This window comes from Tachysurus fulvidraco, chromosome 3 (genome assembly GCF_022655615.1).
Source record: "Tachysurus fulvidraco isolate hzauxx_2018 chromosome 3, HZAU_PFXX_2.0, whole genome shotgun sequence".
NCBI lineage: Eukaryota > Metazoa > Chordata > Actinopteri > Siluriformes > Bagridae > Tachysurus > Tachysurus fulvidraco.
The window spans coordinates 31,258,236-31,271,954 of NC_062520.1; the positions used below are offsets into that span (position 1 = coordinate 31,258,236).

At 39.3% G+C, this 13,719-nt stretch overlaps 1 protein-coding gene across 5 annotated transcripts; it reads right to left on the reverse strand.

Moving 5' to 3' along the window:
- Positions 1-5,207: 5,207 nt before the first annotated feature.
- On the reverse strand, positions 5,208-8,393 carry dcakd (dephospho-CoA kinase domain containing). 5 transcript variants are annotated; one of them, XM_027160993.2, is made up of 6 exons: positions 8,349-8,386; positions 8,127-8,226; positions 7,513-7,625; positions 6,886-7,089; positions 6,429-6,516; positions 5,208-6,164 (listed from the first exon to the last, which is right to left on the reverse strand). In XM_027160993.2, the coding sequence occupies exons 3-6, from the start codon at positions 7,622-7,624 to the stop codon at positions 5,879-5,881; spliced, it is 690 nt and encodes a 229-aa protein (XP_027016794.2). In that variant the 5' UTR covers position 7,625; positions 8,127-8,226; positions 8,349-8,386; the 3' UTR covers positions 5,208-5,878. The 5 variants fall into 5 exon arrangements, with proteins under 5 accessions (XP_027016794.2, XP_027016795.2, XP_047667765.1 ...); XM_027160994.2 differs by having other exon boundaries at positions 8,359-8,377; XM_047811809.1 differs by lacking the exon at positions 6,886-7,089 and having other exon boundaries at positions 8,375-8,393.
- Between the last annotated feature and the right edge of the window lie 5,326 nt (positions 8,394-13,719).

Below are 13,719 nucleotides of genomic sequence, written 5' to 3' on the forward strand. Positions count from 1 at the left end.
CTTACTACAGGGCTCTGTTTGGCTACCATAAACTCACGTGAGACTAGACCAAGTCTGCATTTAGCCATTCGATCAAAATGTCGTCTTTGTACAAGTCTCTTGTCTTCTTTGTGATTTTGCCGTGATGTATCATGTGTAAGTACTTCTCCTGTTAACCAAAAAGAACCCGATCCCTGGGAATAAAAGAACCCGATCCCTGGGTTTAATCCAAAAGCGTAGCGTGAATTAATATCAGGAAAGCGGACGTGTACATATCGGCTTTCCTATTGAAAAAAGAAAGAAAAATACATGGATTTAATCAGAATGGATGCAAACAACTCCTGAGATCCAAAAGATGAGTTAAAATTCCAATCAGGACTTTGCTCCGAGATAGAAACGTGGTGACCTCACATACTGTATCTCGAAGTATCATCAGCATTAATTACCGCTGGATAATTACGTTCAGAAGGTGTAAGCGGTTCTATTTTTGAGAGAAAGCTTTCTATCAGATAATTGGAAATAAAAAATGTATTAATGCAGCCATCCCCGAAACGGGTTTTTAAGGGACTCGGATGTCTGTTGTACGTATCTGATGATGTGACTTTAATTTTGTTAATAAATGGAGATTTTTGTAGTATGATATGACTGAAAAAATTGACTCGTCTTATCGTCATTGTGTGCTGGAGCTTTCTGACAGAAGATGCATTAGGACTAGGACACTATGCAACAATATAGGGAGAGCGAAAGAGAGAGAGAGAGAGAGAGAGAGAGAGAGAGAGAGAGAGAGAGAGAGAGAGAGAGAGAGAGACAGAAAAGGCTTGAGGTCTTGATTAAACAGATAGACAACAAGGATGAGATGCATCTAAATTGCATGTAATCAAACCAGATCAAACAGAGTTCTGAGCTGGCAGAGTAAAGACAAAATATACACACATAAGGAGGAGATGATTGGTTTCAGAAATGTGGACTTGGGTGGAAAAAGGTCCCATCGGACGTCAAACAAACCGACAAACGTGGCTTTGTGCTGGCCTTCTCAGATTTGCTCTCTTCTAGAATTACTACATAATACAGAGCCACTCTTCCTAAATTGGGGTCAGGACTCTGAAGCCTAATCGTCTGGTTTAAGAAAAAAATTCAGATGGTTTTGATGGTTCTGCCTAGGCGAGAAAAATCGGTGTCAGAACACAAACGGGGAGAAAATCCCTTTTATTCAGCTCAACTTAATTTACTGTAGGTGAGACATTCTTATAGGTGAGAATTAGAAAACTCACACGCAAAGACAAACACGTGTAGTATCCTAGCAACAAGATTTACCTCTTCGTAAATGCTGGAAAGGTTTCTTCCTAATTATCATAGACACACAAAGAGTCTATCTATCTATCTATCTATCTATCTATCTATCTATCTATCTATCTATCTATCTATCTATCTATCTATCTATCTATCTATCTATCTGATAACTGACAGCAGAATGAATGAACTCCATCCATCTTCTCGTACATGCTGAATGACTGACGTACAATAAGCCCCACAGGAATATTTGGGTGTGATTTTTTCATGCATGGATTTGAACTGACACCAAGCCCATACCATAAGGATCATATTGACAGCTTTCGTGTCTTATTAACGGTTTGGACCTACAGTCTGGGTTCAGCTCGGTGACACTGATCGCTTTCCACACTATATTCAGAAATGAATCAGTAAACAGCAGAGATTACAAAGGGAAAAATATATATTTTTGAAAAGTATGCTTGAAATAAGATAAGGTACTGTAAGATAAATAAAAACATATGGGGTCACGATGGCTTAGTGGTTAGCACATTCTCCTCACACCTCTATGGTTGGGGGTTCGATTCCCGCCTCCGCCTTGTGTGTGTGGAGTTTGCATGTTCTCCCCGTGCCTCGGGGGTTTCCTCCGGGTACTCCGGTTTCCTCCCCCGGTAGTGTGTGTGTGTAAGTGAATGAGAGTGTGTGTGTGTGTCCTGTGATGGGTTGGCACTCCGTCCAGGGTGTATCCTTCCTCGATGCCCGATGACGCCTGAGATAGGCACAGGATCCCCGTGACCCGAGAAGTTCAATGAATGAATAAATGAATGAAAATAAAATCATTCAAAATGTCGTACTGTAGTAATAAATTGGTTCACAATGTCAGCAGATATAATTTATTAAAGATAATTAAATATTAGACATATGATACTATTTATGCATTATTTTAAACATCCTGCCCAAATTCCTTGATTATTTTCCAGTTTAAAGTAACAAAACAAACTCGGAGGAAAACGCAGTCTGCCCTCTTCCTCATACGTGAGCTCGAAGTTATTCACGATTCCCTGGAGAAAGATTAATTGCTCTGCAAGCAGCAGTGTTAAAAATGTTTGGTTGTACTTCTACAGCTCTGTTAAGGTTGTTCATGCAAACAAGAAGCCTGCTATGGAAGCGCTGACAGCGGAGACTCCTTCTCTAAACATTAAAAGTCTTCTTACAGAAAACTTCTCTACATCTGTTTTTTGTTTTTTTTAGAACAGGTGATCATGTTGTCGAGGATCATGTGGTTCAGGTGATGGGATGAATAAGAAGATTAAATGATTGACACTTGAATTCGCCAATACAAGATGTACCGATAGATAAACAAACCATTTCTCCATTTGAGCCTCGTACTCCTCCGTTAAAAATTCCAGGTGTATTACCTAAACAGATCTGTAGTTATATATGAGGACAATGTGAGCGTGTAACGAGATCAGTTGTGGCATTTGCCTTCTTATTTTAATAAGGACAGTCTTATCTCGCTAAGGCAGATCCAGGACTAGAGCTGGACGCCTGCTAGGGGGAAAAAAGGACAATTATTACTGCTTAATCAGGGGCTTTGCTTAGCAGCGTTGCTCGCGTTATCTGTCTCAGTCTACCGCTGTCAGCTCCATCAGATAAAAGCTAAATGTCTTAGATTGTATGCAAATGAGTCTTCCTTCAATCTCACAGTGTTTCAGTGGCCAAGAATACGACTCAGGAGAAGAAACGATCTGCTCTCTAACATTCCGCAGATGGATTTCTGTCTGTTGTCTGTTGGCGTTTCTATATAGAAACAGTTGACGCAGGTTTTTGTGGTTTCATGGTAACATGCTACTGTATGCCAGGTGACGTGAGTCTAATGAATTTTTATTATTTATAGTTACTGTAATGGGGGGCACGGTGGCTTAGTGGTTAGCACGTTCGCCTCACACCTCCAGGGTTGGGGGTTCGATTCCCGCCTCCACCTTGTGTGTGTGTAGTTTGCATGTTCCCCCTGTGCCTCGGGGGTTTCCTCCGGGTACTCCGGTTTCCTCCCCCAGTCCAAAGACATGCATGGTAGGTTGATTGGCATCTCTGGAAAATTGTCAATTGTCCGTAGTGTGTGAGTGTGTGAGTGAATGAGAGTGTGTGTGTGCCCTGTGATGGGTTGGCACTCCGTCCAGGGTGTATCCTGCCTCGATGCCCGATGACGCCTGAGATAAGCACAGGCTCCCCGTGACCCGAGAAGTTCGGATAAGCGGTAGAAAATGAAAGAATGAATGAATGAATGAATGAATGAATGAATGAATGAATGAATAGTTACTGTAACATAAGGTTAAGTGTAAGAGGAACGTGTTGAGAAAAATTAAAAGATCACGTCAACTAAAAAAAATCTGTCCTTGTATCGTTTATTTAGCATCCAGATTTTACTGCAGTAAGTCAGCTCGAGTCGTGCGCTGTTTTGTTTGAGCCATCCATACACACACACACACACACACACACACACACACACACACACACACACACACATGCACGAGCACACACACTTCCACATTTTACACTTAATATCGCTCTCCCAGTGGTAGCTGTTACGAATGAAGGGGTGAAATGTGGCATATCGAATTAGTGAAATGTCACACCGCTTTGCGCAGCCGCACGAACGCGAGGAAAACAAATGCGTTCGCCTTCTTTAAATAAGCGGAACGTCTTTCCCACGGAGACGAAAAAGTCTCTATTAAAGAGAACCTTAATGTGGTGTTTGGTTCCGCGCTGCTCGTTTACGCTTTAGCAAATGGTTTTAATATCGTTTTTTTAATACGCAGATACAGGTCAAGAGCTTCAGCAGGAGGAATAATTGTGTTGTTTGTGCGTCCTGAGGACCTGAAGGGAAGCTCCAGTTACTCAGCTGTGGTGAGCAGAAAAGCATCTCAACATGCTGCAAGCTGAGGTGAAGTTCAGCTACAAACAAGAACTGGGATCTCAGGCTTATATGAACATACGGCAAACAATGTTTTACACTAGTAGTGTGTGTGTGTGTGTGTGTGTGTGTGTGTGTGTGTGTGTGTGTGTGTGTGTGTGTGTGTGTGTGTGTGTGCGTGTGTGTGCAACGACCAGCCGTCAGCTTCCATTTGGAGGGTGTTTTCCAGCAGAGTTGGCATGACTGCGTTGGATGACTGGACCCGCGCCAATATGGCAGTCACACAGCATCAGCAAAACCTGCAGGATACACACACCCACACACAAACACACACACACACACACACACACACACACACACACACACACACACACACACACACACACACACACACACACATATGCGCACGCACTCTCTGACCTATTCTCTTACTGATTTAAAAACACTTGTCTGGCATCAAATCTAAACTTTTTAAAACGCCTCTCTATCTCTCTCTCTCTCACACACACACCTTTGGTAATCAGATATAATCCATGTTCACTGTGTGATTTTTTTTTTAATATAACACTAAAGCTAATTCATTTGTAAAAGGAAGATCCCACAGACAGAATGTTGTAAGATAAAGAGGAAAGTGAGAACGCTGTAATCTATCAGAGCAGCGTTTGCGGCTGGACGGTTTCTCTGCTGTGGGGCGGATCTGAAGCGAGAGACAGATGGAACACAGCGGTGGATTTATGGAGGTTCTTGTGTTCGCCCAGACTCGCGCTCGCAGGTTCTCATTTGTACATGTTCCTCTTGCAGATGTACTGCGTTCAGACCCAAAACCAGAACAATTGTCTTTCAGCTCTCGCTCTCCTTCACTCACTCACATGCGAATGAGTAAACGAGTACCAGCACAAAGTCTTCCTCAGACCTTCTCTCTCTCTCTCTCACACACACACACACACACACACACACACACACACACACAGAATCAGAGGTCGTTGTGAAGCCGCTGGCCCTCGTCACTCTGCATTACATAATACACACACACACTTAACTTAAGTCAGTTTTAAGTCAATTCTGAGCTTTATTCAAAACAAAAACTTTAAATTTTAAATCTTTGCTTAAAAAAAATAAATGAGTTCAGGTTAAGTTGGAATTCATGTATTGTATCACATCATTAGCAACACACACCAACCTGTGTGTGTGTGTGTTTGTGTGTGTGTTTGTTTGTGTTTGTGTGTGTGCTTGTTTGTGTTTGTGTGTGTGTGTGTGTGTGTGTGTGAGCCCATTCTACACTACACACTAAAAAATGAATAAGTTAATAAAGTCTATTAATGTTTAAAAATTAATAAATAAATAAAAAATAAAAACAAACAAACATAAGAATCTTTAACCTATTTACAGTGTTACCTAATAACAATAGTGTTATATTATAGTTGCTTTCTTTGGTTATTAATTAAAAAAACACACATACAAGCCTTTTAATAACAATTTTTGAATGAATCGGTTATGTGATGTTTCACAAACTCAGTGACTGATCCATCTCCACAGTGTAATCGGCATCTGATCAGATGAGCTTCGTGTTTGTAACTTGTCTGTGCAGAAGTGCATGTGTGTGTCTGTAAGTGATAAGGATGATGCTGTGTGTGAGGAATGTGTTGAGTTCAAAGCCTGTTATATCTGCATATAAAGTACATTCGCATAAAGGATTTTTTGTTCTGCGTCTGATGGCTAAGATGTTAGGAGATTAACCATATACAGAATGAGTCCTCCCAGCCCGGCGACGGCTGCCATGGCGACGGCTCTGATGGGAAGGTACTCCATGGAGTCTTCCAGTGCGGTGTGTAAGCGCAGGACCTGACGGTGTGTGTCCTCACGTGAGCTGGAGTTTTCGATTACATGTCTGGCCAGTCCTCGCTTCTCGCTCAGGGGCATCTGGGCAGCAATGCGCTGTTCCGCCTCCTCCCGGCTCAGGGAGTCGCGCTGCATGAGCCGAGCCAGCTGAGTGGCGGGGTCACTGAGGGCGAGAGAACAACAGACAGACATACAGACAGACCGACAGAAAGAGAGCGAGAAAGAGAGAGAGAGAGAGAGAGAGAGGTAAAGACTTCTGCAAAAGTACAACCAGTGCTGGTAATTAAAATAATCCAACACCTTCTGACCAATCAGAATCCGGCTTTCAAAAGCACTGTGATACCGAATAAATGTGCTGTATAGAAATAAACAGAGAACGACAAAATACTAACGTAAATACTATTAAGGTTGTGACTACAGGTCTTACCAGTACACGACGACCGTGTGCTTCATCAAGTGAGTGAGACTACGCGTCTCAAACAGCAGAGGCACGTCCAGAATGACATACCGGTAACCTTATGGAGACAAACGGAAAGGTTTATTAAAAATGATTTCAAGTATTTCTCGTACCCAAACATATAAGACACAAAACAGTATGGAAATTTAAGAACGAAGAAGGAATTAAGTGCAGAAAAATATAGAAATAGGGAAGGAAGGAAGGAAAGAAAGAAGGAAGCAAGTGCATGTGTGCGTGTTTGTGCATGCATGTGTTTTCGAAGTGTATGTGTGTGCGTGTATGTGTGTGCATGTGTGTCCGTGTGCGTGCGTGCGTGTGTGTGTGTGCTCGTGTGTGTGTGTGTGCGCATGTGTGTGTGTGTGTGTGTGCTCGTGTGTGTGTGTGCGCATGTGTGTGTGTGCGTGTGCGTGTGTGTTTCGGCTCTAACCTCGGATGAAATAGTACAGGATCTCTTTGAGCATGGCTCTGTGGATCTCAGGGTGTGTGATGGAGTTTAGCATCCTGCGTTTCTCAGGGTCAGTGAAGATGATCTGACCGAGCTTCTGTCTGTCTATCTCACCGTTCTCCAGCAGAACGTCCTGCCCGAAGTACTGCACGAGGAGCCGGTACGCCCGGGTCTGAGGTTCCACCACTGTTTTAGCAGCACATATTAAACACAATGCACAGCAAACACACAAAATATGCAGAACTGAGTACAGATGGAAAGAAGTGTACATACGGAAGGAATGAAGGATTTGTGGAGAGAATGAAGGATGAACGGAAGGAACAAAAGTATTGTGGACAGAAGGAAGGAAGAAAGGAAGGAAAGGATAGAAGGTATTGTGGATAGAAGGAAGGAAAGAATACCGCAAATGGAAGTAAGGGATGAGGAATGAAGGACAAGTAGAAGTGCAACAAGGAGGAAGGAAGAGAGGAACTGAATAAAGAAGTGACACGAGAAGTGTGGAAGGAAGAAATGAATGAAGAAGGGAAAGAAGATTTAGAAGAAAGAAAGAAAGAAAGAAAGAAAGAAAGAAAGAAAGAAATTTTATGTGACTTTTTTCCATTTGTTCACCTTTCCTGGCGACGACATCCGCGTCGATGACAGGACAGCCGAGACCCCGGAGCTGAGAGGACACGGTGCTCTTTCCTGAGGCGATTCCTCCCGTTAGTCCGACCAGAAACATGCTGCAACACAACAGCACACACATCATTTATCATTCATGAGCTTAAATTCTAACAAAAAGGTAATTATTCTTCAAGCACAAGTGCATGACTCCTCCTTGGCAGTATGTTCAACGTACTCAATAGCTCATTTAGCTCAGTCTTATAAAGCTGAAAGCGCCACCTGGTGGCCATTTAATAAACTGCACTTTCGTTTTCACCGTGCAAACGACACACTATTAATCACACTTACACGAAATACTATTCATTTACTTCAATAAATATGTATGTATTATTTAAAATATTAATCCAAACTAAAATGCTGTTTAATTAAATTATTACTAGCCGGTTATAATTTAACGTTATATACTAGCTAGCTAGCGTCTATAACTATGTACCGTAGTTACTGCGTAATAACATGAATAAATATTATTACTAGTTTATAGCTAACTAATACCTGTAAACATCTTGCAGGATTTATATGTTAGTGTTAATATTTTTAAGGTTAATGTTTCTCCAACTTACTAAAACGTTGTTGTTGACTTAAATAAGGCACAAACAATATAAACACGTCCTGAACGCGTCCTAAACACGTCCTGAACACGTCTGAATCCTTCGACAGGAACTGAAAATTAAATTAATTTCATAAGCGATACCATGAAATAAGTCATTATACAGTTTTTCAGGAGTTTGTCTGTTCTGACACATAATGACACAAACAATATCAGCACAAATCACTCGACAGACTTTGACCGACGGATGAAGTCAAATACCGTGTCCCATTTCGCCAAATGTGGCGCTGGTTAAGTCCTAAATAACGCCCTTATCCCCTACATATGCGCCCTAAAAAAAGGGGGAGTGAATTTGTATGTGAACGCGTTATGTAGTGCACTGCGTATCGTCTGTAAGTCATTTGGGATTAAACCCAAATACTTCTCTTTGGAGGGGAAATGTGTTGCTGCCGCCACCTGCTGAGCTGGAGGATAAACAGATAGAGTAGGCGGTGAATAAGAAGCTAGTGACTTTTATATCAAAGTGAAAACCATGTAAAACAAATAAAGCCACAAAATATACGAAACAAGAGCTGACAGTAAATGGCAAGAAACATCAGATGAAAAACAAACTGAAAGCAGGTGAGCATAATCAGGAGCGATGAGGTAAAGGGGAAAGGTAGATGAGGTTAAGGGGAAAGGTAGATGAGGTTAAAGGAAAAGCTAGATGAGGTAAGGGAAAAGGTAGATGAGGTAAAGGGAAAGGTACTGTAGATGAGGTAAAGGGGAAAGGTAGATGAGGTTAAAGGAAAAGCTAGATGAGGTAAAAGGAAAGGACGTTGAGGTAAAGGTAAAGCTAGATGAGGTAAAGGTAAAGCCAGATGAGGTAAGGGGAAAGGCAGATGAGGTAAATGGAATGGTAGATGAAGTAAAGGGAACGGTAGTGAGGTGAAGGCGGAAGGTAGATGAGTTAAGAGGGAAGGTAGATGAGGTAAAGGGGAAAGGTAGATGAGGTAAAGGGAAAGGTAGATGAGGTGAAGGCGGAAGGTAGATGAGTTAAGAGGAAAGGTAGATGAGGTAAAGGGGAAAGGTAGATGAGGTAAAGGGAAAGGTAGATGAGGTAAAGGGGAAAGGTAGAAGAGGTAAAGGTTCATAGTTATAACCTGTGTTGAAAGTGACACAAAGCGTTTATAGCTGCTATAATTTAAGCTAACAGGAACTAACTTGGTTCTCAACATTTCATTTGTAAATATAAATGGATGATGGTGTAGAAGATGTTTAGTCTTAAGACTAAACATCTTAAGCGGAGCTTTAGTCTTAAACATTAAGACTAAAGCTCCGGGGTCTCGGCTGTCCTGTCATCGACGCGGATGTCGTCGCCAGGAAAGGTGAACAAATGGAAAAAAGTCACATATTAATTAGTATTGAGACATTAATGTGGTTTAAGAGGAATAAAACACACATTATCGGAATAAAACTATTATTTAAAAACAAATTTTGGTGGTTTTCTTTACATAAAACTTCCCATGAGTGTTTTATTCTTTACGTCGTTTTCATTAGCCGCTAGTTAACATATTCATTCGAAGATAATTCAATCAATCAATCAATCAATCAATCAATCAATCAATCAATTAATCAGTCATTTAGTATAGTAAAGGGGGTTAAGGCTTTTTTTATTGTAAATCACTTAATTTGTCACAAAGTTGTTTCTTTTACTTTTTGGAAAATCTCATTTGAATTTGAATTTTTTTCATTTAAAGGTGGAAAAAAAAAATCACCAGAGAAACGTGTAAAACCAATATGTAAACGAGTTTATTATGATGATGTCTTGGAAGAATGTACAATCAAATTGATGCTTTTTCTTACAATTCATCAAAGGTTTAGAATTGAAATGTGACACGGAAAAGCTACGACCAAACATATGAAAAGTCTGAGCCGATTTTATGTAGCGTCAGGATGTCCGTCCTTACTTCGGTCCAAGTTAACGAGATAAATATTTACACATCTTCTCAGAGCATTCGCAATCACGTTAGCCACGTTGTCAATATACACCGACGGACGCTTACGGACAGTTGCCAGTTAGGACGGAGAATGGCTTCTGTTTCAAAGGAAGCACCTTTAAGACAGGAAAATTCACACACACAAACCATACTCACAGAGAGTAAACAATCCTCTCTATACAATACTCTCTATACAATACTCGATAATTACACAGTAAAGCAGAACTCTACATTTTTGGGTACAAAAGACATTCGTTTACTGAAAACAAGAGTTGAAAATCATGTAACATATCTAAAACCATACGGCTAAAAAAAAGGGGCCAGTCATCATTTATATAGAAAAATTTCAGGGACAAAGTTTTGAAATCCTCATACAATTAACACAGATTCTGCAGCACACAAAGGCAAAAAAAAGTTCCTTCAGGTTCTCCATAGAACTCTGTTTTTGAGTTGCTAAATAGAACCTTTCAGACAAAACAGAAATAACACAAACAGACAAAAATAGCAAAACAGATTGTGCGACATTTTAGTTTCTGGACTCTTGGGGGGGGGTTCTTAAAAAAAAAAAATTTGAAAAACAAACCAAAACCAAACCATTTTATGCAACAAACCAAAAAAACATCACAACGGTTCAAAAAAAAGGTTCAAAATGAAACCCACACAGATCAGCAACACCTTGTATTTCTGTACAAGGGTTCTTCGAGGGCTCTTCAAGTGGTATAAAATAGTTCTGATATTTACCAAGAATCTAAACAGAACCTTGAAGGGATAAATCTAAGAAATCCTCAAGGGCTCTGGGGGAAAAAACACTTTTAAAGTTAAGAAGATCAAAGTAAAGAAATCCTTCTGAAAAATAGACCAGTGAAGGGATAAAATAAAAAAAAATCATGGAAAGAAGGAAACCTTGTGGTGATAAACAAAACCTTGAAAGGACAACTGAAAAAGTCCTTTGTTTTGTGTTCTGGTGGTGAATCTGCAAGGGGATCATTAATGGGTTTTTAGCTTCTTAAACGCTTTCTGCTTGGAAGCCTTTGAGAAAAGGAAACTGATTGGAAATTCTGGCAAAATAGAAAAGTTCTGTAGTTTGTTGGTTCTCAGCTACCAAGGAACCAAAACCTTAAATCCTTAGTCTTCCAGATAAATGTTTCTTCTCAGATATTTAACATTTCTAGCAATAAGAAAAAGACAGTTACAGAAACACAGAACACAAAAAAAAGGTGTCCATAATACTTTACATATATTTGTTAATAAATTTGTATAGTTATATCTGGTTTGACCGCTCACTTGAATTGAGTTGATTTCACCCAAAACTCGCTAAATCAAAAACAGGCACAAGTTGTTGTTTTTCTGTTTTTCTAAATGTTGTATGGCTCCATCAAATAGGCAAAGTATTATACTACATGTTTAAATAACAGCACTAATGTTTAAATAGTCAGATTGTTTTATGATAAATCCATTTGTATTTACATGGTGCGTATATCGAGCGTTATATTTTTAAAGCATCAACAGCAACAGGTCAGTGTTACAGCAGGTAGAAGAGATCCAGTCAGGGTGAACTGATGCATTTTGGGACCTACAGTACGATCGTCTTAGGCATCTGGTGTCATTTTGGTTCAGCAAAAAAAACATTAAGAAGAAAATCAAGACGTTTTTGGTGTCTGACTTCTTCCGCTTCTTTAGTTTTGTACTAGAGCTATGCTCCAAAATAATGACATCGTGTTGTCAAATGTATCACAAATTTATAAAAAATATATATTTCTTTTTAAATTTCACTTGCAGGGAAAGAAAAAAATTGCTTCTTACTTTATTTAATCATACAGAAAAGACTATGTTAAATGAGTTGCTTTGTTACATTTTAGTGCAAACCAAACTGTTGTATTTCAGCTAATCAGTCGATGTATTATTTTATTTATCTGTACCTTTTTTTTTGGCCGAACCAAACCAGAAGTGCTTAGAAATACCCGTGCTTCCACTGTGCATTGATTTAATACAGGTCGCAAGTTGTTGGAGGATTTTTCCCTTAAAAAATGAACAAAAAAAAATAATTTGTTTAAAAATTAAGGTTGTTTTAGTACACTAAGAAAGTGAGCGCCATTATGTGGTTGTATGAATGTTACTGTACATGAGAGCACAATTCATACACATTTCATACACAGTTAAGAATGATTAAAGAGAGTAGACAGAAAAGACAGCAAGTATCACCATGCAGTTAAAGTAAAATGCACTGATGGATAGCAATTAGCACCAAATATTTCAACGTGGAACACAAGGTTTGTTGTTTTTGCCCTCTAACAAGATATCTCGGCGGCATTTTGGCTGTAAAACATGCTACAGTAAATAATCACCTCACTCGCTTTCTCCCAAAGGCTAAACACAGCACATTACATTCCCCCTATTGTCATACGCCATAGGAACTATTTTGCTCAGTCATAAAAAGTCTTCCTATTCTAAATCCCATGCATATAAAAGCTACTATATACACAGTATTCCCCCCCAGTTGATTTCTCAATTCCGATTGGTCAGAACGTCTTCTGATACTTTATTGTTTCTATAGTAACAGCTGCTTCAGAGGTACTTGCTTGGTGGATGCCCCAAACGATCGATTCCTTATTTAAAAAGTTGCTGAGATGGTTATGTTTTTTTGGTGAGGAAACGTTCATTTAACATTCATTCAGTTTCAGTGATTTGAATCAACATACAACTTTTCTGCCACAGGAACGTCTTCAAGATTTCTTAGTTTCTCTGTGACCTGACAGGTTGCGTACATTTTGTTTGATTAACTTTAAGAGATTTTAAGGGAATGAATGTTTATAGCTGGTAAAACAGAGCACTCTACAACATTAAACATACATGTAAGCGGATAAAAAGTAAAACTCTCACAATATTGCTGTTATAAGTGGAATAAAACACTTAGGAACATGCTGTCCATGGAAAATAATTAAAAACAATTTGGTTATAGTCCAACACTATCCTTGATTATTTGCAGATTACTTTGCTATAACAGTATTGTGTATAACATTGCGTTTTTTTAACTTACTTTTTACTTAATGCACTCTTTATGATTTCTTCATTACAACCTTTCCCAATTACAGGAAGCGGCTGTCTGATTAAACCAATATTGATAGAAAATGTCTTGGAAGAAATGTCTCGTGTTTGGAGCACAGTCAGATTTGTTTTGTCTGGCCTCCATGTTTGAGATTGGTCTAAATATCAACGTTTGGTTGTTAACTTAAAAAAAGCAGCAGTTCCTTTGATTGTGAATGTGGCTAAAGTGCAAGGTTGTGTTACCGACGCAGCTCACGGCCCACTCAAATCCATCAAAAACATTTCGTGTATACTGATTAAAAAAACCCGAAAAAGTTTACTGACATTGAAATCAGTCCCAAATGTGATCTCTGGTAAATTCTGGTAAACTTAGTAAATATTGTAAACCACGATAAAAAGTTATTCATTAGTACGGTCTAAAAAGTTTATATTAGCACATAAATGTATACAGAAACAAATCATTACCTGTACAAACTTTTGTTTCAGACATTAGGAAAAAAAAAAAACACCACTAAATAAAAACATTAAAATCTATAAATGAATATTAAATACTGTGAAATACACAAACATTGCAGATTGGGA